The following is a 27,126-nucleotide window of genomic DNA, read 5'->3' on the forward strand; positions in this document are numbered from 1 at the left end:
TATATTACTAATCATATTATTATCCTATTATTATTAAAGGATAATTTTAAATTATAGTAGAAATACATTATTATATTTTATATTTATATAATGAAAATATTTAATATATTACTCCCATTTATCTTATTTTTCTAATCAAAATATTTATTAGTATTAAAAAATTTATTATAAGTATAAATAAAAATATTAATTCTATAATAAAAAATAACATATTTTTATAAGATTAATAATTTATAAGAGTAATAAATATATTTTTATAGAATATATTAATAATTAATATATTGATAAATATATTAATATTTTATTATAATATATTTTATATGAGTAATAAATATATGATAAGAGCTACTAAAAGTAAAATATATGACAAAATTATGGCGCTATTATAGGAATTAGTATATTGATTTACATTTTTTTATAAGAATTAAAAATACATAAAAAATTCATCAAAAATATATCAGGAGTATCTGTGGTATTATGTTGTCGGTGATCTTGGATCTCTATACCATACCAAATAAGTTACTCATAGATACATGAGGTTTTTAATCACTTAACTATGGCGTACCAAAATATTGATTTTAGATTATTGGGATCAAATCACCCCAGATCACCGGGATCTTAGACCACCATGGTGATCGGGTTACCGAACGCCCCCTTTTTTTTATTGTTTTAACATCCGCCCTCCAGTCCCCGAGGCTCTCCGGTTCCATCGCGATTAGTCTGTTCGCAGGGATGATGGGGAGGAATAGCTCCGTGGAAGAGGTGCGGGGGAGGCCTCCATTAGCGCCGCGCGGCTTATCGGTCCCCTTCCAAATGCCAAACCTCCGCTGGGACAAAACCCGACGGCTCCAATGCCGACCTCCCTCCGCCGACGAGGACGACGACGACAGCGCCGCCGCCAGATCATCTCCTCCGCCTCCGCCCCCAGCCAATAACGGGAGGTTCAAGATCCGCATCCGGACCGACAGCGGCAAGGATGCCGAGGAACGAGAGGACGGGTCTCGCAATCACAAGGCTCTGGAGGAGGAGGAGCAGCAGCAGCGGAGTATTCCAAGGACGAGCGCGGCGCCCGAAGGCGAAGGAGAAGGCGAGAGCGGAGGGCAGAGAGGAGAAGGAGAAGCCGAGGAGGAAGCCGGTGGACGGCTGACTCTGGAGAAGATCAAGGAAGACTTTATACGGATGACGGGGTCCAGGCCTCCCCGCCGCCCCAAGCGTCAGAGACCGTCCGCCCAGAGGACGCTCGATGTGAAGGTCTCTTAACTTTTTCGCTGCACTTCCGGTTAGATCCAGCTTGGATGATGGGATTCACATCGATGATCTGCACTCTTACGTATAATCTAATAATACATCTAAACTGCTCACAAATTAAAGCATATTATTTAGAAATCCTAATCTATACCTCAAGTAGCGAAAAAATATATATTAAATTTTATAATCCATTCATACGTAGATTAGAAATTTTTAAATTACATAATTTTAGTATTTTAGAAATAGATAGCATCTAATTATTCAAATTATTGATATAACCTTCATCATCCAATTTAGATATGATCTAATTGAATATCCACATAAATATAACCAAGCCAATCAATACCATTTTTCTTTGGAATTTGATGATCGGGATTTTTCTAGGAAATCTTCCCTGGATCGAATTTGCGTAAGAATGTGGCTTTAAAGTGGTTTGGAGCGTATTGATTTCTAGGGAGAAAAATCTCTCTTTTATTTTTTGAAACTCAAAGAAAAAAAGAGAGCAAATGCATGCATTCCTGGTCTAGCTTAGCTTATTTATAAAGTCCTAATCTCTTGATTAAGCTAAGATGGTTGGCCCTCAAGAATTACCTTTTAATCATTGTTGTGCAGCAAATTAATTATTAGATATCACTTACTATAAAGGTTGTGAGGGAGATAGGAATTTGCATTTCTTCTATTTTTTATATTTTAATTGGTTTGAATTAATATATGCTTGGAAAGTGTTCAGGTCCTTGCACTCAGAGTGGCTGCTGGTAAATTGAACATAGATGATGGCTAATTTTCTCCTTCCACTCCCAAATAAAATACCAGCAATCGGCAAGCCCAGTTATAGCAACTCAATTGGGCCGAGATGGTGCATCTGGGCTCGCAACGATATCAGCCATGGGATGAGATGTTGCGTCTTGAGTCTAGGGGTGGCAAAATATGACCTGACCCGCCAACCCGACCCGCGTTCGACCCGCCATAAACAGGTTTGGGTTTGGTCTAAACGGGTTCGGGTCGGATACGGATTTTAAATGTCTGACCCGTTTATTAATTGGGTCAGATATGGATTTCAGATGTCTGACCCGTGTAATCCATTTAACCCGTTTAGCTATTGGGCTGATAGACCCGCTTCAGCCTGATTTATTTGCATCGGCCCAACTTCCCGCGTCGGCCCAACTTCAGCGCGACCCGTTTAACCCGTCCACCGCCCGCGACTTCTCGACTTCGTGAGTTCGTGGCCTTAGGGATTTAGGGTTTGTGCTGCCGTCGCCTCTCAAGTCTCAAGTTTCTTCCCTAGTCCCCTCTCCTCTCCTCCCGATTCTTCGCCTCCCAAGCCCTCTCCTCCAGACCACCGCCTCCGCCCTCTCCTCCTCCGTGTGGATAAGTTCGGCCTCTCCATCGACGGCCACCGCGGCGGCTCGAGGACCACACTCCACCGTCCGCGACTTCTCCTTAGTTAGGGACTTAGGGTTAGGGTTTGTGCCCCGCCCGAGCTCTATTCCCTCCCTCAGTCTCTCTCGAGTCTCTCCCCTCTCCTCTCCTCCGGATTCTTCGCCTCCCGAGTCCTCTCCTCCGGACCTCCACCTCCGCCCTCTCCTCCCCCGTGCCGACAACTTCGGCCTCCCCATCGACGGTGACCGCGGCGGCTCGACGGGTCCTGGGAACCAAGGTTGAATCTCTGCTCGACTGCTCCTAAAGAGGTCGGATCCTCTGCTCTACCGAGGTAAAAATGATCCACCTTTTCTTCTTTTGGCTGGGGTGATCTTTTTTCGGTTCCTCCCTTCTTCTATTCTCTGTGGGGTTTATCCTAGGCTAGCTTCTTCTATTCTCTATGGGGTCTAAAATTTTGGCTCTGTTTTCTTCATTTATTTTTTTATTTTTTTTTCGTTTACAGTTTGAGTTGCGAATGCTTTTTGGTATAAACAGTCTAGTAGAGTAGTAGTTCTTGTGGAAGATTCTACATAGATTCTGCACAAGAATAATTGTTTTTAAGTGGTATTTTTTTGAATGCTGGTAAAACCCCAAGATGCATGCCGTCATGTTATACAAAATACTGTAGCTTTCTTAGAATGAGAGTGTCATTTTTTTGGAAAAATAATAGTAAGATTTATGCTTAAAGCGTTGATCCTCTTAGTAAGACTGTAAGAGGGGCTTTCTTTGGCCTTAAAATCATTGGTTATAATAAGTTCACTGTCTTCATATGTTATGCTTCCTTCTGCTTTAATAACTTGCCTTTTGTTGATTTGTAATTTTGTATACTTCAACACAGGGTGGGAGATTTTGTATTCAAAAATTTTGTATACATAAGAAGTATTGTGCTTTCCTAGCATCAGAGGCAATCATGTATATTGACATTTGTTCTATGTGATGCAGATAGTATTTTCGGGCAATTCCATATGTAAATTTGGATGATTTGACTTGTATTCATTGTCTTTGTAAAAATTAAATGCTTTTTGAATATTACTGGTATTAGATGAATGAACAAATAACTTATATTCTTTATGTTCAGCTTTTTGTAAAGATTGAATAATTTTTTAATGCCAATGATGTTGGGACAATTTTTATAATGTTTTCTACATTTATCTTCTTTTTTTTCTTGTGCTGCTTAATGTATAAAACAGGTTGGGTCGGGCTAAGGCCTAAGGCTAACAGCCTAAGAGATTACCTATTTATTAAATAGATTAAACAGATTTGGTTGGGCAGGTTAAACGGGTCGGGTTGGGCAGGTTAAACAGGTCGGGTTGGGCATGTTAAACATGTTAGGTTGGGCAGGTTAAACATGTCTAAACAGGTTAAACGGGTCGGGTTGGGCAAACAAGTTAAACAGGTCGGATCGGTTGGGTAAACAGGTTACCTGTTTATTAAACAGGTTAAACGGGTTGGGTCAGGTTACCTGTTTATTAAATGGGTCAGGTTCAGGTTATGATTTTCTGACCTGTTGAATAAACAGGTCGGGTTCAGGTTTATGATTTTTTGACCCGATCTGTATCTGACCCGACACGTTTATATCCGACCTGACCCGATTGCCACCCCTACTTGAGTCGCGCGGCTCAAATCGACCCACCCGCTTCCGGGTCTCGAGTCGCGACCCTTCTCACGCCCTCTCGGGAGTCTCGATCTCTCACGCCTTCCGTCTCCTCTTCAGCAACCACGGTAACCCCCTTACGTGGGTTTGTTCTTTAACCCTTCTCTCTCTCCGTTTTCCTTTACGGCTTCTGTGAACTCTCCCCCAAAACCCTAATCAAGGAGACTCTCTCCCCTTCCCCTTAGCGTTCTTCAAAGCTTTCTCCCTAACCCTAATTTCCAAGTGGATCTCCATGTGCAATCCTAACCCAGTTCCTTCTTCACTTGGTAAGTCCCGCTTCTCCCATCTCTTTCCCTTTTCTGATATTCTTGTTGCATCACGCCATTTATTTTCGTCGATAATGATCAAATCGAATGCATCTTTCACTTGGTAATGGCCATTTTTCCTTGCCCTACCAATTTTTGTTACTAGACGCGACACTTTTGGTTGAATTTTCTCATCTGCCAATTTTGTATATGAGGAATATTTTTTTCCCTTATGAATTTGGTATTGCCTGACATACAACTAATTTCTGTGCAAGGAATAAAAAAGATTCTGAAGAATATATCGTGCAGTTGAATTTCATCAATTTCTGTTGTTTGTGAAAAATTTTGCTGCGCACTTGTATGAATTGCCAGTAATATCTAGCCCTTTTGTTTGATTTACTTATGATGGTTTACTTTAGACATCTGCCCTGAAATTAAGTACCAAAGCTACATACGTCTTCTTAAAAAATTCGGTGCTCTAGCTACATATTTGTGGCACCAACTTTTTTTACTACCTAATCTGCCCTTCGTTTATTGTGCTTTGTTCAATTTATATAATTGTTTGGTGAGTTATTGGAACTTTGGCTAATCTTCTTCTGATTGGCTCCACCAAATAATTTCCGAAACTTGTTGCTTAGTTCCAACTTTGCGGATGTTGTATTTTTTGATTTACATGGACTTTAATTATCAAAAGATTTCCTAATATCTTTGGTGCATTTCGTTGATATTATTTTCTTGACATTTTGAGCTTTATCTCAATTATCTTCAATCTTTTCCAACAAACGGCCTTCCTTTGGTTTCCTGAGTATTTGCTTTATCTTGCTGCTAAGCTTTGCACATGTCAAGTCTATTTGTTCCATGCTGTCTAATGAGAGATTTAGAATGATCTAAAATCTATGCTTTTGCTATCTGACCACTAGTTACATTCTTTTGATTCCTGCAGTTATAGAGTACATCTGATGTATTGCAACTAGGCTCCTATACTTTTGGCAACTATTCGCTGAATCTTATCAGTACCCAAAAAGCCCTATAGAAAGATCCAAAGTTTTACAGAAGCATGAGCAAAGCAGGAGCAAGTGGTGCTGGAAGTGGGCCAACAGCAGCAGCTACGCAAGCAGCCCACCAGAAGCAGAAGGCCCTGCTGCAAAGGGTCGACACTGATGTGGCGAACATCGTTGATAATTTTAGCCTCCTCATTAATGTTGCCAGGGTTTGTTCCCAAACTTGTTTCTTGGTGATCCCAATCTAGGGTTTTAAATTTCTTTTACAAAAGCTTCCATCATTTATACTTTTCTAAAGATCTCACTTATACTGATTTACCTATTTATGTTTGGCAGGTGAATGACCCACCTATTCGTAACTCTCAAGAAGCTTTTCAGATGGAGATGCGTGCTGCAAGGATGGTAGGATGAAACAACCAATATTGATCCCTTCACTAATTCTAGATATTTATTTTATCTATTTACATGCAAATAGGTTCAAGCAGCAGATTCACTCCTAAAATTGGTGTCTGAACTAGAACAAACTGCCATCTTTTCGGGGTTTGCATCACTGAATGAGAATGTGGATAGGAGGATTGAGGTGTTCAATCAGCTGGAGGGGAGCACCGAGCGATTATTGGAGAAGATTGGGGAGGAGGCAGCTGCAAGTCTTAAAGAGCTGGAAACCCATTATTACTCCTCAGTTCTGAGGACATGCCAGCGTGATTGATGATAAGGTGGGAAGGACAATGGCTTGTCTCTTTATTTTAAACTGCTTGCAACTTCTTGATACTTGCATTTATTTCATATCTCATGCCTTCTTTAGTGATGCTAGAGGATAAGAAACTTTTAAGGGTGCTGAGTGGAAATTATTTTAGTTAAGTCTGCCATGTCTGCCATGTTGTTGCTATTTGCTTATTTTCTCTAAGACTCTTCAGTTAGCCCATTGAGTCACTGGATAATGCTTTTTTCTATGGACGATTCTCCAAATGCTTGGTAATATTCTCCACTAACAGTGTCAGTATCCAATAATTTACTCGCATCACCCAACAGAACTCCGTTGAATATTCGGTATGGTAAACAATGGGGGCAGTTGACCTAGAAATCTACTCACCATCATGCAGGAAGAATTCTCTTTGACATTCTGAAAGCTTTTTCATTCTTTCTTTTTTCCTTCCTTCCTTTCTTTTTTTGCAGTTTTTATGTACCAAGAAAGCCAATTCTCTTCACAAGTAGTTATCTCCAATCATGACTATGAACTTATTTGACCCTGAAGAGAAAAAGAGTGAAGGGGTGAGTAAATTGAGCCCCTTGGGAAGTAGATTTGTGGGTTTGACTTCAAATTTGCGAGATTCTAGCTTTAATCTCAATATAAATTGTAAATGATAATGTATTATCATCAAGTAAGACAATGATATACTACACTTTAAACAAAGAGAGAGAATGATTTTTACATTTTTTATGCTTATCTATTGAAGTATTTAATAGCGTCAGCCTCAAAATATTAAAACTATACACTAGAGATCCTAAGAAATACAATATACTCAAATACTTATTTTTTCATGAAAATTTTTATTTATGAGTATATATTATTGAAATTATGATTTCAGCCAACAAAACTGCGCAAATAGAAACTTCTTCTTCTTCTTCTGGACTTGAATTTTTGAAACTTTCAATAGAATGTTAAGATTTTTATCTTCAAGAATTAATTCAGCTTGGCTACTTCTATAACCATAAGCAAATCTTTTCCATACGACCGCCAGATTGCTTTTTGGGCTTTTCTAATGGTCTTCTTTAAATTCCAAATCTGACACTTGCTTCAGAAACACGGTTAGATGTAATTTAATTATTTAAACAAAAAGTAATTTCCTTAGCAGAATGGAACTATTTGAGCGTTCAACGAAGAACATAATGATAAGAAAAATAGTTTATTATTTCCTATGTGTATTTCACTTGATTAGGTTTTTTTGAAAACAAAAAATTGGAAGAATACCGACATAACTAGGTGCACATGTCAGTGGGCCTTCTCTAACTATTGTTATCATTGGTTCTAATATTCAACTGAAGTGAATAGAAACCAGCCTTGAAAAGTTTATGAACCTGTTTTGGTTGTTTCAAGCAGGAGGGACCAAAACCAAGGATGTGATAAGGCTTGCTTTTTCTTTTTAAACAGAAAAAATGCCTTTCAGAAGAAATGCCTCTATGCATACGAACCCACTTAGAAATACATTTTTGTAAGGGGTTGGGGAAATTAAGGGGGATATAGAGTGATAGTACTGAAAAACACTTCCTAAGTGTAAGATATCCACCAATTCTCTTTTGCATCTTGGAAAACTCGTTATATTTATCACATTGAAATTATAACACCATTGTCACCAGTCACTCAATTCGAAAAATGCAACACACTTCAGTAGGTACTGGGCTTAAATGAGTAATGTAATTGAAAAGGCAGCTTGGCTCTCTAACAATTGTTACAAGTAGAAAAATTATGCTTGCTAGTGCAATATATAGATGGATAATTGTTTTAAACAATTTTCTATCTCATTGCGCACTGTTCTGATCTGTCCAATCTTAGCTTTTCAATATATCTACATGTTAAAACTTAGCTTTGTATATGAATATTCTTAGATCTCTGTACCTATTTCTTTCCAATATAAAGGAATTTATAAATAGTATAAAATTCAATTTTTTTTTGGAGTATATACTGTTATTTATGATGCAAAATTGGATTATGTTTGATTTTTCTAGTTGTATCATGAGTATTCTATGCATGTTCTTTTGAATTTTATCATAATTTTCATGTTCGCTTTTAGGGCAGTTTCTAGGTGTGATTTCATGTTCAGTTTTACGTAAATTAATTTTAAATGTTCTTGTTTTAGTTTTAGGTTGGGCTGAAGTCATCAGGTTTAAGTTTTAGAAAGACTTGCATTATCTTTCCGCAGGAATCCGAATCTTCAAAGCTTTTTCCATTGCGTTTTTTCTTTCTTGTGTTAGAATCCCTATTTAGAACAGAGCTAGTTAACTTTCTCTCTGGTCAAAATGGGAGCTCTTAGTTACCTTGCTTGAAGAAGCTTCCTTCTTGTTCTGTGTAAGATTTGTCTTGTATATTTGGTGAAAAATAGATCCTTTTACATCCTTTTCCTTCTTTCTTTTTTTCTTTCTTTCTTTCTTCTTCTTCTTCATCTAGACGAAAGTTGTATTGTGGAGAGCATTGTCTCCTTTATCTTCATGGGGTGACTCCTTGCTTTAAACATGTACTATGTCAGTCTAGATGACATGGTTAAATAATTTGGTGGTGCAATGATGCCTATTTGCCTTCTATCCATAAATTATGTTATCTTGCACTTTTGTCCCGTCCTATTTTAAATATTAATAAAAACCCATGTTCACCTATGTTTCCCCTAAACCCATGATCCACCCATGAAATTTATCTCTTACTTTTCCTGTTAGCAGTTAACTAACATTGCTGGTCCTTGACCTTAACCCAGATGAAAAAAGATGAAGACCTGGAGGGTTGATGTTTGGTTGGAAGCTAATCCTAAAAACCATGCCAAACTATGAAACAAATGCATATCTAATAATTCCTGAATTCTAGAGTGTTCCAGTTGAATTAACATCAGAGGTAGCCCAATTAGCAAAACTTGGTGAACGAGGATTTAAGGGAAACCCAGATAGCAGGGAATGGGAATAGAGCTTGGTGACTATGTTTATGGTTCAGTTTCAGTTTAAATGAAATCAGTCATGATGAAAATATCTTTTTGGAGACACAAAGCTAAGTTTAATCCACCATGAAACCCACTCTAGTCCCCGACCATCCTCCTAATCCTTATTACCTGGATCGAACTCAATATTCATTCTTTTTCACATGGATCTTATTGTCCATTTCCTTCATCAATTTTGGTACTGGAGATGCAACTCCAACATCAATTTATATAATGCTTTTACTGTGACTAGCAAAACATATTGGTGAATTTCTGCATTTCTTAGGTGAATGTATCAGGCTCAGCACCATGCTGCTTGTCCAAGTCATATGTGACTTAATGTACTTGATCATTGTATCATTCTCCAAGGATACCCATTTAAATTGTGGTTGCGCCTTTAGGATTTCATTGTATCTAGATAAACTGGATCGTCAACTTTGACATGACACCAAGTTTTGTCATCAGCTTTTCTATGCTCTCATTGTCTCCTACCATAGTTCTACGTAGATATAAGCCACTTTTATCTCATGGAACAAGGAGGGGAATAAGAAGAGAGTAGATTGAACATAAAGAAGCTCTCCACTTAACTAGTGAGTCTAGGCCACTGCTTAATCAAAAGATACCTTCTCCTAAGTCTTATCCAGTCCATTTGTGAATTCTTCATCATCATGTAGAAAGGGAAAAAGTAGTCTTTCCTCTCAAATTCTGTCGAGGTTTACATAGGTTTCATCTTTAATCCAATTGGGATGTGTTAACCCATCCACCTCCAAAACGCATGGTTTTTGATTTATAGGCATTTTTACTTTTACAAGTCATTATCAATGATTTAGATCTTCAATTTGGATGTCTTATTGTTGTTTTGGAATTTAGGAACCTACATTTTCCTCTTTGGAGAAGCATAGTTCGGTCTGCATCATTTCAAAGATGGCTGTTGAACAACCTTGGTGATCTCTAAAGAAGAACTGAGTTTGAAGTTTCTAGTTGTCATTTCCTATGATTCACATTTCTTTGTCCTACTCTGTTCTCTTTTGTTAAAGTTGGAAAAGTATATGTGCTAATGTCAAATGGTAGGTAATTTCTTGATTGACAGAAAATGACCTCACAGCTTTCTGAAAAAGCAGAATTTGTAGTTTGTCTGCCATTTGCTCAAAACATGTTTTAGTTTGCTTTATGTTCGCCCCTTCATCTTCAACTTCAAAAGTCAATTGTTGCGTGTTGACATTCCTTACATTATCTGAGAATTCTTGTGTCAATATATCTAACTAGAAGAGAAATTCGAAAAACTTGTCACGTCTGGTTTATAGATCACTGGTGATGTGTTGAACTATTAGGTAAAGATAAATATGACTGGCCAAAATACCATATTGTTCTTCACTACCTTTTGATATGAAATTAAAGCCCTCTACCTGCAATTGCTTCGATTAGCAATCAACACCTTGTAATTGTATTGACACTAGGTATAGAGTTAGTTGCAGTGTCATCTTCAAATCATGACATTGTTGTTTCGAATGACACAATTATTGAAGTAACAGTTTTTTCTGGTAATTGCATCATTAATTATTGTACTTTTTTGTTGTTCATAAAAATCACAGGGCCCATTGCTTGGAGCAATGGTAGAAGGTTGGGCTGACAAATGCAATAGCACGAGTTCAGGTCCAGAGCAGTCACTTTGTATTAAAAAAAAAGGTGCCAAAGCTTAGGACTTCTCAGTTTGCCTCTTCCAGAATCCGATTTATCAGGAAGATTATTGGATAGTGGTTATTTTTTAATTTATAAAAACTACAAAACTTCATAAGTGGTTACACATCTTAGTTGTTGATTATTCTGATTGCTCTTGAAAGATGGGTTTTCGTTGCGAGTCAAGTGTTAATCTTCAGTGTTTGAGCCATCTGATGTACCAATTTCCAGAAACCTGAGGTGGGCACGCTTTACTTTGGAAGTTTTTTGCCCATTTCCATGTATGCTAAATGTTTTAAAGATGACGGTACAGAGGTTACCAAGGCTTAAGCTGGTCTTATCCATGCTGCTAATCGCCTTGGTGTTCGCTGTATGTGGTTTTAGAGAGAATGGGCTCCTAGTGGCTCACTTGGACCCAAGATATCTCAGAAAAACTGAATTGGACTTCTTTGGTCTTTATGCACCTAGGTTATAAAATATTAGTTCAATGCTTGATTTGCTGTTTTGTCTATTTCATGTATTACTTATTTGCGTGGTTTTAGCAACTTGAATATTTGAATATATGTTTTTGGATGATTGATTGATGTCATTGCATAATTTGTGAAAACAGATTTCTCGTTAAGTAGTTAAACCTGTTATACTGCACTGAGGTAGATTCTTAAATAATGCTAGAGATTTGCAATTTATATATTATTTTATTCTTTGAATCTAAAAAAGATACTATAATATTCTTTCTGATTTATTTTCTCGCTCTATGTATATTTAAAATATTACTTATTTATTTCAATACGTTCCTCTTAGTGATGTTTTGGTTAGGTGCTATGTAGTCGCTAACCTTGCTATGTTTCTGTCACATATTGGCCCCTCGATCCGCATACGATGTAAACCTGGGCGAATAATGAAAAGTTTAATGAAAGATTGAATTCTTCACGGAAGTCTTAGAATTTTCACCTTAAATGGTCGCTCACTACCTTCGCTTATAATTTTCTGCAATGAAATATATTCATTGATCTGTCTGTGAGGCATAAATCGAGTCCCGTTTACCCTTGTGTGAAACCTGTAGACTCCTGCCCAGTGTTTTTTGGAAGCATAAGCTTTTTCAGTTGAGGAAGCAAATAGTTCCATGGCCGATAGCTAGTTATCGTTAGTACCTACTAACCATTTTATCTTATATTGCATATCTATCTTATCAACGTGTATTTATTTGCATGTCCTGTACGTCTCTTCAACTATATTAGCTAATATAGTCTGTTTCATTAGGCTGTACGATTACGTCTGTGATATGGACATACGTCATAATTTTGCATATGACAACGTCTTACATGGATTACTATTCATTAACCTTGCTCATGGTCGCTTTCTCCTGTGTGCTTGCAAGAACTTAAAAGCTGGAAGGAGCCAAACTTATGGCCTGGCATCCTGCGATGATTCTGCTCGAGTCTGAGTTTATGAAGCTCGGTCATGTGAGCTAAATATAGCTCCTGGACCTCAACTTCAAACTATCACCCTGACCGTAACAACTCGTTTATCTAGAGAGAGGCATGTACTCATGCTTAGATGGTGATGGCTAACATCAGATGGTGCATTGGAGATGGCCGACTCGTGAATGTGATGTATGATGCTTGGGTGGCAGGCCTTCTTTTGATTCAGTGGTCTTTCATGGTTAACCAAGAGGCCAAGCCGGGCATGCTGGTGTCAGTTTGATTGTCCCAGGCGAAAAGAGGTGGGGTATTGATGTCTCCCACCTACTTGGGAGGCTGGCGGATATACTATCTATGGCTATACCTAGAAATAAGATTTCCGGCTAAAGTTTGGAGATTTACCTACAATCTGAAAGTAAGGGATAGGGATTTGTATTCTCTTTATGCAAATTCAGAGACTCCAAGTATCGATGTGCATAGATATGGAACCTAAGAATGCATCCTTGAGTGGTTTTTCCTTGGAAGGTTGCATGGGGGTGGATTCCAACTAGGGAGGTGCTGAGTAGATAGGGTTTGAATGTCCTTGCAAGCTGTGATTACTGCCTTATCCAGGAGTAGTTGGTTGCACATGTTTTGTTTCAGTAAGGGTGCTTTAGATTTGGAGGCTTTGGGATACACCTATGGTGGCCTATCAGTCTGAATCGCCAGTTGAGACTTTTCTTTCTTGCTTGAAGGGATGCATGAGCATAGCATCGTCCCATCCTCAGAGCATCATCCCACCCTTAGAGTATCATCCCACCCTTAGAGCATCTGAGCTGCTTACGTGGCTTACCATATATCACTAGCTTATAACCTCTAGATCTTTGAGCATGACAATTCGTCCCTAGGATTCATCTTGGAGCGAGCCTTCTCTCATGCTGTTGAGATCACTCGCCTAGCTTATGTCGGAAATCCTTTGATAATGAGGGACACTTGGGACACCTCAGCATTAGCTACGGCTTGGGATCCCCCACTGCTTGAGTTGAATTTTGATAGCAGTATGGTAAATGGCGGTGGAGGCGAGAAGGCTTCGTATTAGAGGCTTGAATTCTAGATTTATTACTGCTGGTGGCAATCAAAGTTTCAACATTTCGATTTTTTGGAGCTTAGCTAAGAGTGGCTTGGAGAATATAAGTTATGTGAGGCTCACCCTCAAGGCAGATTGCATCTTACTGGAGGGTAACTCTGCGATGGTGATTGGGTGGATTATAAGATAGGCATTAGTGGCGAATGTATTTCTATTATTGTAGAACATTTGGAGTATAGTAGGGATTGAGCTATTCATGTCTATCTAAAGGCGAATAGTGCTGCGAATTAGATCGTCTCTTATGTGGCAGAGCATTTAGGTGGAGCCATCTGGATGAGCTATGATATAATATTTTTCTTTCTTCTGATATTTTATTTTTTGATTTTGTTGAACAGGCTCTACTAGGATTGTACGACTTTTCCGATTTATCAAAGAGAGAGAAAGAGGGAGATAGAGAGAGCGCTAAACACGAGTTAGGAATATAAGAGTAATTCTTCTAGTTTTGCAGCTCTGGCTTCCCTAGATAGGAACCAAAGGGATATTTCCTTTTTTTTTTTGGCCCCGCTCCATTCATCCATGAAGTTTTGGTTGGACACTGAAATAGTTATACAGACACAAATCTCATGATATTAAAGAACTAGTGCTTGATCCTATACCCGGCATTATTGATGGTTTTGAACGAGGACGGTTCTCTCTCTCTCTCTAGCATGGACTAGACGCCATAATTATAAAACACTTAGGAAGTCTAAGTTGGCGGTACTAAATTAATAAGACAGTCCTGATTGGACCCGGCACATGAGCAATTCCTCTAGCCTCATATTTTAGTAAAATTTAATTCAACTCGATGGGCAACCCAATTCCAAATAGCCTAAGCATTTCTGAGATATTGGGAACATGTGTCACTATCTTGCTGGTGCAGTCGTATTCTTTTTTCACCATAACTATTAGTTAAAGCCAGAGTGACATTCTTTGAATAATTGAATTTTTTAAACTATATTAAGTTCTTCATTTGGGCAAATGTTCCTCTAATTATCCCTGTAAACAAACGGACCCAAACTTTTTTCTGGTGGTTTTTAGATCTTTTTGTGGTTTTGGTTAGGAACATATCTCTCTATGCTACAAACCATTGATACCATACGATATTGCTGGTGGAGATCCCACATTATGTAAATATATAATGAATGTTTTGGAAAACTTACATTCTATATTTGTGATTTATTTTTTAACGTTTGCTATATGAATTCCTTTCTAACTCTGAAAAAAATGCTGAATTTTATGTTTGTTTTTGTTACTGCCATACACAGATCGAGGTAGGAGTACAGTTTGGACAATTCTGAGATCAGCTGGAGACGGGCTGAGCAGGTTGGGTGAGGCGTTGGGCACTAGACTTCTCCACTGGGTGGCCTATAAGAAGTCCACTTGCCAAAGGATTTCGGGTGGAGGACCCTCTGATACCTAAGTCAGAACAACAAGACAACAACATGGAAGGAAGAGATTTCAACAGAGTGATGGCTCTATAAGAAGGGTAACGTTTTGCGTACCTCATGTTCGATTGGTTTCGACTTCTTCGTTGGACTATGGGTGGGTTACTGAAGTGAATTGGTGGTCGCTTCCAAGTTTGGTGTAGAATTCTTCAAATTGGGCATTGTCGAACTGACGCCTATTTTGGTGATGATTACTTGGAAAAGCCCAAACTTGTATATTATGTTCTGGTAGATGGATTTTCGAGCTTTTGCTTCGGTAATCTGAGCCAAATGAGCTTTTGCCCATTTGGTGAAGTAATCCACCACTATAAAAAGAAACTTGTACTGCCTGATTGCTGTTGGGAATGGTCCGAGGATGTCAATCCCCCATTGTGCGAATGGGCAAGGGAGATGTTTGCATGGCGTTGGCACCGGTCGCACCTCTCGACGAAGTTGACAGCGTTCTTGTGCAGGGTTGGCCAGTAGCAATCTTGCCGTAGGATTTTGTAGGCTAGAGACCTACCCCCAGATGATTGCTACAGATTCTCTCGTGCACCTCCTGGAGTGCATAGTCTGCCTCGATCGGGCGGACACCTTTGAGGAGCGGCAGTGAGAACAACCTTCGATATAATTTGTCGCCGAGGATGTAATGGGTGGCCTGTCGCTTTATCGGGCAGGCTTCAGCCAGGTCCACCGGTACTCTTTTGTCTTTTAAGAAGTCGGCAAGTGGATTAATCCAGCTTGGCTCGGTAGTGGTGTTTAGCACAAACTCGGGCTCATTGATGCTTGGTGTCTCTAGAACTTTGAGGTAGGTAGGTTTGGTTAACTCAGCAATCTCCGAGGTTGCCAACTTCGACAGTAGGTTGACCCTCGCATTTGTCGTTCGGGGGATATGTTGTATGTCAAAATTACAAAAGGTCGAGGTGATGTCTTTTACCTTTTGTAGATACTTGATCGCTGAGGACCCCCATGCCTTGAATTCTCCTCGGACTTGGCCGACCACCAATTGTGAATCGCTAAACACTTTCAGTTGTTGGGTTCCGAGCTCCTTGGAGAGTTTGAGCTCGGTGATGAGTGATTCATATTCGGCCTCATTATTTGAGACGGAGAACTCGAACCGTAAGGCATACTTGGTGATTTCTCTCTCCAGGTTAGTAAGTATGAGCCCGACTCTACTGCCTCCCGAGCTTGATGACCTGTCCAGGTGCAGAATCAATGGTCGCATCGTGGAATTCATCTTTTTGGAGAGCTTGGCAGGATCCTCATCGAGGACAGTGTACTCCACTAGGAAGTCTATTAGCACTTGCGCCTTGATAATCTGCCGAGGTCGATACTCTAGGTCGTATTCTTCGAGCTCCACTGTCTATTTTGCTAGCCGACTTGCATTTTCAGGCTTCTGGAGAACCTGTCTTATCAGTTGGTCAGTCAAGACATTGATTGAGTGGGCTTGGAAGTATGTTCGGAGCTTTCGAGCTGAAATGATGAGGGCGTAGACCATGTTCTCCAGGTTGGAGTATTTAGTCTCAGTGTTACGCAGAATCTAACATATGTAGTATGTCGGTTTCTAGCATCCCTCCTCCCGAACTAGAATCGAACTCACTGTGGGGGGAGAAGTGGCTAGGTAGAGCATTTCTCCATCCTGCGGTTTAGTGAGAAGGGGGGACGAGCTTAGGTATTCCTTGAGCAGATCGAAGGCCTCTTGACACTCCTCGGTCTATTGAAAATCTTTCGGATGCTTTAGATCCTTAAGAAGGGGAGGCAGCACTCTGCCGATCTAAGAATGAATCTTGCAAGCGCGGCGACCCATCCAATTAGGCACCGGACTTCTTTAATGGTCTTAAGGAGCTGCATCTCTTATACTACTCGAATATTCTTTGCATTTGCCTTGATGCCTTGCTGTGTCACCATGAACCTCATAAAGTTTTCTGAGGTGACCTTTAAGGCGCACTTCGATGGATTGAGCTTCATCCGGTACTTTCTAAGAGTTGCAAAGGTCTCCTTCAGGTCGGGATGTTTTGCTCTATTGCTCGGCTTTTTACGAGCATATCATTTATGTACACCTCCATATTTTGGTCGATCTGTTCTTTGAAGATTTTATTGATGAGGCATTGATAGATGGCTCTTATATTCTTTAAGCCAAAAGGCATTATCTTGTAGTAATAGAGGACCCTATCGGTAAGAAAAGTCATCTTCTTCTCATCCTCGGGAGCCATTGGGATTTGGTTGTACATGGAGAAAGCATCCATGAAGGTCAGCAACTGATGTATCGGGGTGGCGTCTACTAGTTAATTTATTCTCGGGAGGGGGAGGCTATCTTTTGGACAAGCCTTATTCAGGTCGATGTAGTCGATGCAGACTCGTCATTTCCTGTTAGCTTAACGTTAGCCAGCCAATCAAGGTAGCTTACCTCGCGCACGAAGTTAGCTTCCAGTAGCTTATCGACCTCCTGGTTGATGATCTGCTGCCTTTTCATGGCAAAGTTCCTTTTCTTCTGCAGCACGGCTCAGTGGGCTGGGTCCATATTAAGCCGGTGAACCATAACCTCGAGACTTATTCTTGGCATGTTAGTGGCTGACCAGACAAAGACATTTGAGTTGGCGCAAAAAAGCTGATCACTTTAGTTTGATTTTCTTTGCTCAAATTGGAGCCGATCTGGACCGTCTGGTTGGGATTGTGTTCTGGAAGGGAATCAGCACCATCTCTATGGCTGGTTCCCCTCGTTGTTCCTTCAGCTCATCCCTTGTGTCGAGTCTTTCAACTGATAGAGTTTCTACTGGCTTTTTTTCTTTGAGAGTGGCCATGTAGCATTGACGTGCCACAGCCTGGTCACCTCGGATTTCTCCAACCCCCCAACTCGTGGGGAATCGCATGAACAAATGGTAGGTGGACACTACAACGCAGAAAGCATTTAGGCCGGGGCGGCCCAAGATCGCATTGTAGGCGGAGACTCAAACCACGAGGAGTCGAGTCTTAAAGTATTGCTTTGGGGATCTAGTCCTGCGGTGACTGGAAGGTTGACCTTGCCTTCAACGGGGACTGAGTCCTCGGAGAAGCTGACTAGAGGTGTGCTGATCTTTCGGAGTTGCTCGATAGGTAGTCTCATTCTTTAGAAAGTATCGTAGAATAATACATCGGCCGAGCTTCCATTATCGAAAAGTATTCTCTTTACATCATATTTCATGATAGTAAGAGAGATAACCACAACGTCATTATGAGGAGTTTGAATCCCCTCTAGGTCGTGGTCAGAGAAGGTAATGACATCCCTTGTGCGCTCTCTTCGGGGCAGCCCTGACCTCTTATGGAGCTTGGTTGCCTGAGGTGCCTGGGATCTCGGTGGGATGACCGAAGATGGTGTTGATGACCCCGACAATTAGTCGGTTATCGATCGGCTCTGGGGGTGGCAGGCCAGAGGAAGAAGCAGGTGCTTCTCGGTCATGTCAAGCATAGACGTATCGACCCAACCGTCTGTGTCGGATGAACGCCTCAATTTCATCCTTGAGCTGCAGACACTCCTTGGTGTCATGGTCGTGGTCCTGGTAGAAGCAGCAATACTTCCTCTTGTCCCTGTTGAACTTCGCGACCGTTATCCAATGAGTAGGGGGCAGATAGCCTTGGCCTTCAATTTCTATGAGGATCTGGGTGCTCGGAACAATGAGACAGGTGTACCTCTTAAACTGGTGAGAAGGGCTCTTGAGCCATTGCGAGCCCTTCTCGCGTTGAGGTGAGATGCTTCTCGGCTCTCTTTGCTCCTCGCGCCCCCCTTACCTCTTGAGGGGGTGGGTTCTCCTACTGGCAAACTCGTAGAGGGATACCATGGCCTCCTTGTCGTTGGCATATTTATCGGCTCGTGCCAGCATCTTGATGAAGTCATCTGGGAAGCATTTTTCAAAAAGAAAAGGAAGCTCGATGGTCGCATGCCACTCTTCATTACAGACATCGCGATTGACTGGTCTAAATTGCGGACTCCAATGTTGCCGCGTTGAAGCGGTTGTCGTATTCTCTAAGGGATTTCCTCTTCCTTTGTTTGATGTCGAGCACCACGTCCTAGCTGTGGTGTCATCTTTAGCTAAAACTGAAGTGTGCTGCGAAGAAGCAGGCGAGCTATTTGAAGGAGTGGATGGATTCGGGTCGAAGCTCGGAGAACCAGAATCGAGCTGCTTTACGAAGGGTCATAGGGAACGCCTTGCAAAGTACGACGTCGGTGGCTTCGTGCAGCATCATGAGAGCCTTGAAGCTCTCGAGGTGGTCCGAGGGATTTGAGGTGCCGCTGTACGGTTCCACCAGTGACATTTTGAACCGAGGGAGGATTGGCTTCTCCATGATCTGCCGAGAAAAGGGGGCTTCAAGAAAAAGTTGAGGTCGTTGCTCTTCCTCAGAGCCTGTCCTTTAAGGGGCTGAATTTGCTAGCCCGTTTCCTCGATTCTCCTATTGAGGTGGACTCCCCGCCGGGGCGAGGGCTTTGCGGGGCGAATGGGTGAGAGGCTCCAGATGGAATCCTCATCGGAATGAGGACATCGAGTACATTGTCTCCCATTCTGGCGGGGGGCGCTCCGCTGAGATTGTCGACTCTAACGCGATCGCTCAGGATCCTGGTCTTGGGGGCGAAGGCTGACTTGGCACGTGTGTCGCATCGGTTACTAAGAGTGGGGGCTGGGCTGGCTGGATTCCGGTAGGGTCGGCCCTAGATCGTCACTGTCAATGCTCGTACTTGTTGAGTGAGCTGGTCGAATTGCTCCTTGTCTACGGGTGCAACAGGCTATTCTGGTGGAGCAAGTTTGGGGCTTTGTAGCAATTCTTTGAAAGTTGGAGCACAGCATTGGAAAGCACACTACGCACCACAGGTTCCTCGCAATTTCATGTTGAAATCTGTCCCTTCAATTGAGGTTGATGTAGCTAGGGTTGGACTCTTCCTATAGCGGCAATTTGTTGATGCCGTATTTGGACCAAGGTAAGAGCGCAGCTTAAACGACCTTGAGGCTGGCTGGAGACATGCTGAGCAAACTGGTTGAGGCGTTGGGCACCGGACTCCTCCGCTAGGTGGCCTACGAGAAGTTCACTTGTCGGAGGATTTTTGGCGGGGGATTCTCCGATACCTGAGTCAGAATAACAAGGCAACGATATGAAAGGAAGAGATTTCAGCAGATTGAGGGCTCTGTGAGAAGGGTAGCATCCTGCATACCTTAGGTCTCTCGGGTTGTTTCCCTTATATAGAGAAGCTAACCTTGTCGTTATCTGGGTCGATATGACTTGCAATAAAACCGGGCTAGCGGCTGGTGGTATGGCCGTAGCATGGAGGTTAGTCCGTGTGGGCAGAGTGCGGTATAGGTCTGATGTGGGACGTGAGGCTACTATAATTATGGACTGTCAGGGTTGCCGCTCGCTTGTTAGGGCTACTAGCTCTTGTAAACATATGCCAATTGTTCTCCGTGGTTGGCAACTTCTTGGTTTGAGTCGAAGTCATTCACCAAGCCGAAGTCGTTCACCTCAGTTTAAGTTCGAGGACAGAGAGGTCGGTTAGGCCCGAGGTCGGGGTGCCCAGTTAATTTTCAATACCCAGCTTGCAACCATGGTAATTAATTACATGGTCGCCTCTCATAACCATAAAATCAACCGTACGGTCCCCATTCTGTTCTCTACTCTGATGTGGCACTTGATATGTAGCCAAATCAAACCGCCATGCGACACTATCATGATCTGTATCAACTTGCCCATTGAAAGGGGAATTAAGCAATGGAGCTGCTTCTTGTGAAGTTTAAGAATTTTCATTCGACCGAAAGTTTTTTTTTTTTTTTAAAAAAAATTACGTTTTCATGGAACTAAAGAAAGAGAAGCGGTGTACAGAACCCTGGTAGGCTAGACTTTTAAAATCAAGGACCGAAAGAAACTCTATTTTTGTTTTTTTAGGCTTCCAAACCGTATACTTCGTTCTGCATCAGACTCTGCCAATCTCACCAGTCCCCAGCAAATCGCATGTAGGATGCCTGCTGCGGCACGGCTCGCACCAGGATCATAATATTCGAAACCATGCCCTTGGGGTGGTATCCGTCCGCCCCTTGAATCATGCGATCTCAGTGGGCAGTAGGATAACCTGTTTCCTTTTCACTGAACTGTAGTTTCTTAAAGTAAAGCATGTGTCCTTTGTGGTAGCTGGCGATCAAGGCAGTCTAGTCCACGAGGCCAACGTATGAGCGAGTATTTGTTGTGCTGTCCCCATCCAAGCCTAGGATGCACCCATATAAATACCGTACGGTAATAATGCAACAACCATACCGTCTCCAAGAAAGAAAGGCAGAGAAGGATGTATCCACCTCAAAGGAGGCTGTCTATTTGACCAAAAAAAACAAACAAAAAAAAGGAGGCGGCTGTCTACATGTCACAACGTAGGTGCTGGATCTTAATGCGAACATATGTATAACCCTACACGATCTACTAAGTCCACAAAGCGCCACCAGATGACAGCAGCCACCAAGGCACGAAAACGTGAGTTTGTTATGAAACTAGCAAAGCATGGCGTCTCTGTTGCTAAGGCCGCTGCTCATTACTCTCTTTGAGGTAGCGAAGATAGAGAAACTAATAGGGTAGCTGATTGGATTGCAGCTTATGTGACTAACTATATAAGGAATATGCTACAAAAATCTACAAGTGATCTTTCAGCTCAATTTTTGAATATTTTATTATCTGGCTTTCATGGATGTATTTATATCAGAATGGTCTAATTTTATCCGATTTATGAACAAAAAGCTATAATGAAAATACATGGTGAACTATTTTACAAAACAAATCTAATGGCATAAATAATGCAGACATGTTGTTCTTTATTAGCTTGATATTAACCACATGATGTTTAGATATGATCATCACGATTTGAGCGGATGTCATACTAATCAAAAGGGCATGGCGCATCAACTAGTCCATTGAGTTTGCTAAGTAAAGCATAATGACCTTACCAGGAGGGTAATTTTCAACTAGTGGCATGATAACTTTTGAGGATGAATTTTCCCCCGTCATCCTTTTCAGCTTGAGATGCATTAAACTACTGGAGATTTGTGAATTGAAATTAGTTGTCATTCACAATGAACCCCCTGAGATTCTCGCATGACTAATAATTGGCTCTGTATGAGAAAATGACAGCTTTTCTTGTATCATTTATCATCAAGAATTTTAGACCCAGTCCAGAAGCAAGTTAAGGGCTGGGATCACTGACTTGTTCCACTGTTATACCTGGAGAAATTCCAGCGCAGCATTTTTGACTCCTAGAACTACCAGTCACCAGCAATTTGGTCAAACCCGGGTTAAGCCATAAGCGTGTATTGGTGGTTCCCTAGATCCCCTGGAAGGCTGGAATCGAGGTTACCCCCAGATTAAATCGCCTCTTAATTTATTAAATGACCAAAAAATCCCTTAATTATTAAAAAGTAATCACAAGAACTTGGCAAATTTGCCTTCTCACACAAAATGCTGTTAGCTATGCTGGGATATAATTTAATCATGCGATGGGAAAAAACTGTTCATTCAAAAAAAAAAAAAAAAAAAAACTCATCCCACCTTATCCGACCTTATGCTAGAATTAAATATTTGTATCTAGCATAACCACGATTTAACCACAATTTACGTATCTCGCTTCCAAACTGGGCCTGCAGGACCATATTGAAGGGCGTTTGACCCTATAAAAATTCTTGTTGCCACTGTGTGGTGGAGCATGTAAAAGTTTTTCCTACCCTATTTCATTCAATACGGACGCATCCACATCCAAGACACGGAATTCCGACCCAGACCACTTATTTGAATTAGAAACCCCCAAACCCCGAAAAAAACAAGTTCTAAGAAGCCCGGTCTACCATATTTTGTCTACACGCATCCTCAAGCTCGATGGCCAGCCAGCAATTTTATCTAATTTCTAGGTCCAATTTAGCTTGACCTTTCGCCTTGGTGCTCCCTATGTTTCATTCTCTCAAATATTTAAACCTAAAATTAATAAATTTGTGCCGAAGCAACACCAATCCATCTAATGGTGCTACCTTTCCACCAAAGTTAATTATGACCCCACCAATGTCCCTGTGATAGATAATGTGACGTATCGGTCATTGTCATCCTACAACTATTACTGATATCCACAGCTATCACCCAAACACACAGTTGCATTTAGGTACCATCTGCTCATCCCAAGGTCTAATATCTCTGCTCTTGCCCTCTTATACTTCAATGTAGCAAAGATTCAATGTTTTCAGTCAGTTTATCAGGAACCTAAGAAGCTCATGTGAATGGGGTTTATAATTTTGTGGTTCTGCTTTGGTAACCGTAGGAAGGTTTTAGATAGATGAGGAACATGCAAGGACCTATTATGATGCGGGGTTTTCACCTCGGCACCAGCCCACACACCGGCCGAGCAGGGAAAGCGACTGCGTCCCTCCCGAGGTATTGTCCGCTCTGGGCAAGCTCCGTGGGCGCGGAGCTCGCACGGGGTGCGCACCCACCTGCAGGCGCGGAGCTCGTACAGGGGGCTTGGGCGACCCTCACGGTTTTGTCCTATAAAAGGCGCCTCGTCATTGAGAGAGTGCTGGAGCAGCTCAGCTCAAGAGCGATATGGTATTGTCCGCTTTGGGCAGGCCCCGTGGGCGCGGAGCTCGCACGGGGTGCGCACCCACCTGCAGGCGCAGAGCTCGTACAGGGGGCTTGGGCGACCCGCACGATTTTGTCCCCTGTGGGGGCGCCTCGTCATTGAGAGAGTGCTGGAGCAGCTCAGCTCAAGAGCGATATGGTATTGTCCGCTTTGGGCAGGCCCCGTGGGCGCGGAGCTCGCACGGGGTGCGCACCCACCTGCAGGCGCGGAACTCGTACAGGGGGCTTGGGCGACCCGCACGGTTTTATCCCCCGTGGGGGCGCCTCGTGAGGAAAGGTTTTGCACCTCCTCATTATAAGGCACAGACCTTTCCGCTGATTCGCCGATGTGGGACTAAACTGAAAACCCCATCCCACATCATATTAGATTTGATTTGCAGTATCTTTACAGTGACTTACTGTATAATATGACCTATCACCCAGTCAAATCCATCACTCAATTTTAATTTCCGAAATGTAAATAATCCAAAGACCCTGATAAAACAGTAAAAATCAAATAATACAACAGTAGATACCTTTGGCACATATCAGCTAGCATCAACCTAGATGAACAGGTAACATAAACACGAGGGACGGACTGCTAATAATTTGCCGAATTGATTGTTGGTCACTCAAAGAATATCCCTGCCCCACACTGAACACCAAACCCCTATTTAAACCAGGGATCCCAGCCCACCAAGAGCCGGAACCAGTATAAAATCCCACTTTCCCAGGCCCACCAGACCCATCCCTTCTCGCTTCCCTACCTTAATCCCTGATCACAAAACCACTCTTAATAATCCCGAGACTTAGCCAGCACAAGCTTATCACACGCACGCTTGCACCGCAGACTCCAGCTGAGGTCACGGCAGGACGCATTCCAAACCCCAATTCCATACAGCGTGAGACCAGGGAGCAAGCAACCCACAGCCTTTTTACTATTAGCTCCACCCTCCCCCAAAATTTCCCCACCCTCCCTCTACAATCCCCTTGGCCTCCCTTAAATTTTTCTACGTTCTCCAAGTCCACATAACATATAATAATCATCAGAGAGCAGTAAGATATCACAAAATGATTTAAAGTACATAAAGAGTTTGTTCTAAAAGACTACAATAACATGAACATTGTTTCGCATAATTAAAGCCCGAAAGAAAAGTCATGCAGTCGCAGAGAGGCCAAATATTTATATAGGGACTAAATAAGCTTCTATGGAAAAGAATAGCTATAGGCACGATAGTAGACGGAGCAGGATTTAATTTGTTACCGCTCTCCCCTAAAAGGTTTCGCGTACGAACATTTTTACAGGGTCAGTTAACCCCGAAGTACCAAGCCAACTTCGGCGGGGAAAGGATTCATATCACCGGAGGAGGTAACCTTACCTCCTTGCAGCTCCGTCGGTCGGCCATGGTTGGCTCTACTCCGGGACCCGGTACGTGTCCGCCGTTATCTCCGACAACCACGAACCAGGGAACAACGCCTAATTGACCAAAATAAATAAATAATGACAAATAAGGAACTTTTTTTCTAGAAAATAGTTTTGGATGATAAATTAGCACGGAGAAATTTCGGTTGGAAAGACGAAAAATAGTGGAAGAAATTTAGAAAAAGAAGGAAAATATGGTCTTACGTCGAGCTGCTTCTGGACGACGCGAGGACGCTTTTTGGGCCGGCGGCGGGCGCGGGATCCCGTCACCGCGTAGATATCCTCCTCGATCTCCTCCCTCGTGAGCGTGATCGAGAACTTGGGCCGGTCCCTCCGCTCCAAGTCCTCCGACCTCAGCCGGACCGTCCTCCTCTCCGCCACCACCGGCGGCCGGGGCGGGGAGACGCTCAGGTGCCGCTCGATCCCCATCCAGGCTCTAGACGCCGCTCTCCTCGTCCTCAGATTCCATGGCCTCGCCGCCGCCGACGAAGACGGCTCCGCCTCCGCCTCGGGCTCCGGATCCGGTTCCGGCTCCGGCTCCGGCTTCTCCGGCGACCCGCCCGTAGGAAGCGGGACCACCAGCTTCATCCGGTCCGCCGCCTCGCGGAGGTGGACGAGGAGCTTCTCCCTGACCTCCTCCAGCCCCGCGTCGCCCTCGCCGCCCTCCGCCGGAGCTCGGATCCGCGGCCGGCCTCCCTCGACCGCCGATCTCCGGCCTGTGCCGCCGCCGATGATCTCCCCTTTGCGGTTCACGTTCATGCAACGGAGGAGCCGCTGGTTCCCCCACGTCTTGAGGACCGGAAAGGAGAAGTTATGGAGGAGGTTACCCTGCGCCTCTGCTCTCGAGGGCACGGCCGCAGCCGCCGACGGGGGATCCGGCGGCCTCGAGGCCGTCTCGGCGGAGATCACCATCGATTCCACCGCCCCAGCAGTGCCCCGATCCAACTGCCGCTGGTTTTTCCTGGTGGGAGGGAGAAAGATACGAGGGTTGGGGGATGAAGAAAACCGGCGCTGGGGGAGAAGTATTTTACCGGAAGGCGTCTAACGTTCGGTTGGGTAAGGGTAGGGGGAGGGCGGGGGAGGAGCTCTTAAGGGGTTATAAAGGAGAATAAAATGATGGGGGAGAAAATACCAAAGAATACGCGCGTCGGAGTTTTATAAGAGTGGGTAGGCGTCCGCACACGCGAGCCGTCCGCACGGCTTTGCGCCCTGGCTCAGCTGGCTGGCTTTCCCTCGCCTCTTTTTGAACGTACTGTGGTCGTCACGTGACTTCAAGTTGGGCCTTGAGAGGGCGGTGGACCAGCGGGTGCGCACGCGACCGAGTGGCGGCAAGGCCGACAGCGTGGACCACCGACGGAAGGCTACGATTGGCGCGGCTTCGGTCCGGTGTTTTGCGGACTTTAAGATTCGTAAGGAGCATCACAACGGTTTTGGCGATTTTAAAGCGTTCCGCTCGAATTTTAAAACTGGAAAAAGCTGTCTTCGACAAGCTTTGTTCCTTGCTCTGATCTTCCTATTTTTTATTTTCTGGTAGAAGCTAATACACAAAGGCTTACCCCGACAAGGAAGGAGCAGAACATTGGGGAAAAAATTGCGTAATGGATACTTGAATGTCCATGCTGGCAGAGGATGATTGTTCAAGCAAAAAAAAAATATATATATATATATTTTGCTACGAAGCTAAATTGTAGAGTAGTATCTCCAAATCATGGTGGTTGTATCTTACATTATTCATTCGGGATGGAATACTTTGGAAATAATATGATGACTACCATAATAATTGTTATTAGTTATTACATAAAAAATTTAAACAGCATAATTATTAGCTAAAAAATGAATAATTATTTTTGTTGATCGACAATGAAAACAATGAAACACTATTTTAGTTAAATAAATGAGAAAAATGTCACATAGTGAATGTCCAAGTCACCACCATTTAATAGTCAAATGATGAACTCAGGTATCAATATGCATAATGCAATAGAAGATTCACACACACACGTCACCTTGATTCCCCTCTGAATACTCTATTTATGTTGTAGTTTTGGGTTATCCATGGTGGATTACTTTTTATGTCTCACGTCTCACGTGTCCCTCGTCAAAAATAAGCCTCAAAGTCTCCCAAAGACTCTTTTAAGGCAAGTGCTTCTTAAACAATATTTTTTTAAACACCACAAGTATAGCTTGTCTTCATACATATAGAATAACACTTTTTGCCAACAATTGATCCA

General features: G+C 42.6%; 2 protein-coding genes across 4 annotated transcripts; one reads left to right on the forward strand and one right to left on the reverse strand.

The window, feature by feature from the left end:
* Nucleotides 1-2,456: 2,456 nt before the first annotated feature.
* LOC103712881 (Surfeit locus protein 5 subunit 22 of Mediator complex) lies at nucleotides 2,457-15,126 on the forward strand. 3 transcript variants are annotated; one of them, XM_039128772.2, is made up of 5 exons: nucleotides 2,457-2,959; nucleotides 5,510-5,776; nucleotides 5,904-5,969; nucleotides 6,043-6,283; nucleotides 10,118-15,126. In XM_039128772.2, the coding sequence occupies exons 2-4, from the start codon at nucleotides 5,624-5,626 to the stop codon at nucleotides 6,274-6,276; spliced, it is 453 nt and encodes a 150-aa protein (XP_038984700.1). In that variant the 5' UTR covers nucleotides 2,457-2,959; nucleotides 5,510-5,623; the 3' UTR covers nucleotides 6,277-6,283; nucleotides 10,118-15,126. The 3 variants fall into 3 exon arrangements, with proteins under 3 accessions (XP_038984700.1, XP_038984701.1, XP_038984699.1); XM_039128773.2 differs by having other exon boundaries at nucleotides 2,463-2,959; nucleotides 14,716-14,853; XM_039128771.2 differs by having other exon boundaries at nucleotides 2,463-2,959; nucleotides 10,840-11,513.
* Nucleotides 15,127-24,512: 9,386 nt separating this feature from the next.
* On the reverse strand, nucleotides 24,513-25,958 carry LOC103712882 (uncharacterized). The gene is made up of 2 exons (XM_008799575.5): nucleotides 25,100-25,958; nucleotides 24,513-24,949 (listed from the first exon to the last, which is right to left on the reverse strand). The coding sequence occupies exons 1-2, from the start codon at nucleotides 25,805-25,807 to the stop codon at nucleotides 24,887-24,889; spliced, it is 771 nt and encodes a 256-aa protein (XP_008797797.1). The 5' UTR covers nucleotides 25,808-25,958; the 3' UTR covers nucleotides 24,513-24,886.
* Between the last annotated feature and the right edge of the window lie 1,168 nt (nucleotides 25,959-27,126).

This window comes from Phoenix dactylifera, chromosome 5, assembly GCF_051530095.1.
Source record: "Phoenix dactylifera cultivar Ajwa chromosome 5, Ajwa_hap1_PhDact_Kaust_v1.1, whole genome shotgun sequence".
NCBI lineage: Eukaryota > Viridiplantae > Streptophyta > Magnoliopsida > Arecales > Arecaceae > Phoenix > Phoenix dactylifera.

Bases quoted from the DNA above. Each gene is read 5' to 3' on its own strand.
- LOC103712881 (XM_039128772.2), top strand. From the start codon at position 5,624: ATGAGCAAAGCAGGAGCAAGTGGTGCTGGAAGTGGGCCAACAGCAGCA. The intron at 5,777-5,903 runs GTTTGTTCCCAA...TATGTTTGGCAG, and splicing joins TCCTCATTAATGTTGCCAGG to GTGAATGACCCACCTATTCG. The intron at 5,970-6,042 runs GTAGGATGAAAC...ACATGCAAATAG, and splicing joins AGATGCGTGCTGCAAGGATG to GTTCAAGCAGCAGATTCACT.
- LOC103712882 (XM_008799575.5), bottom strand. From the start codon at position 25,807: ATGGTGATCTCCGCCGAGACGGCCTCGAGGCCGCCGGATCCCCCGTCG. The intron at 24,950-25,099 runs GTAAGACCATAT...TTGGTCAATTAG, and splicing joins TCGTCCAGAAGCAGCTCGAC to GCGTTGTTCCCTGGTTCGTG.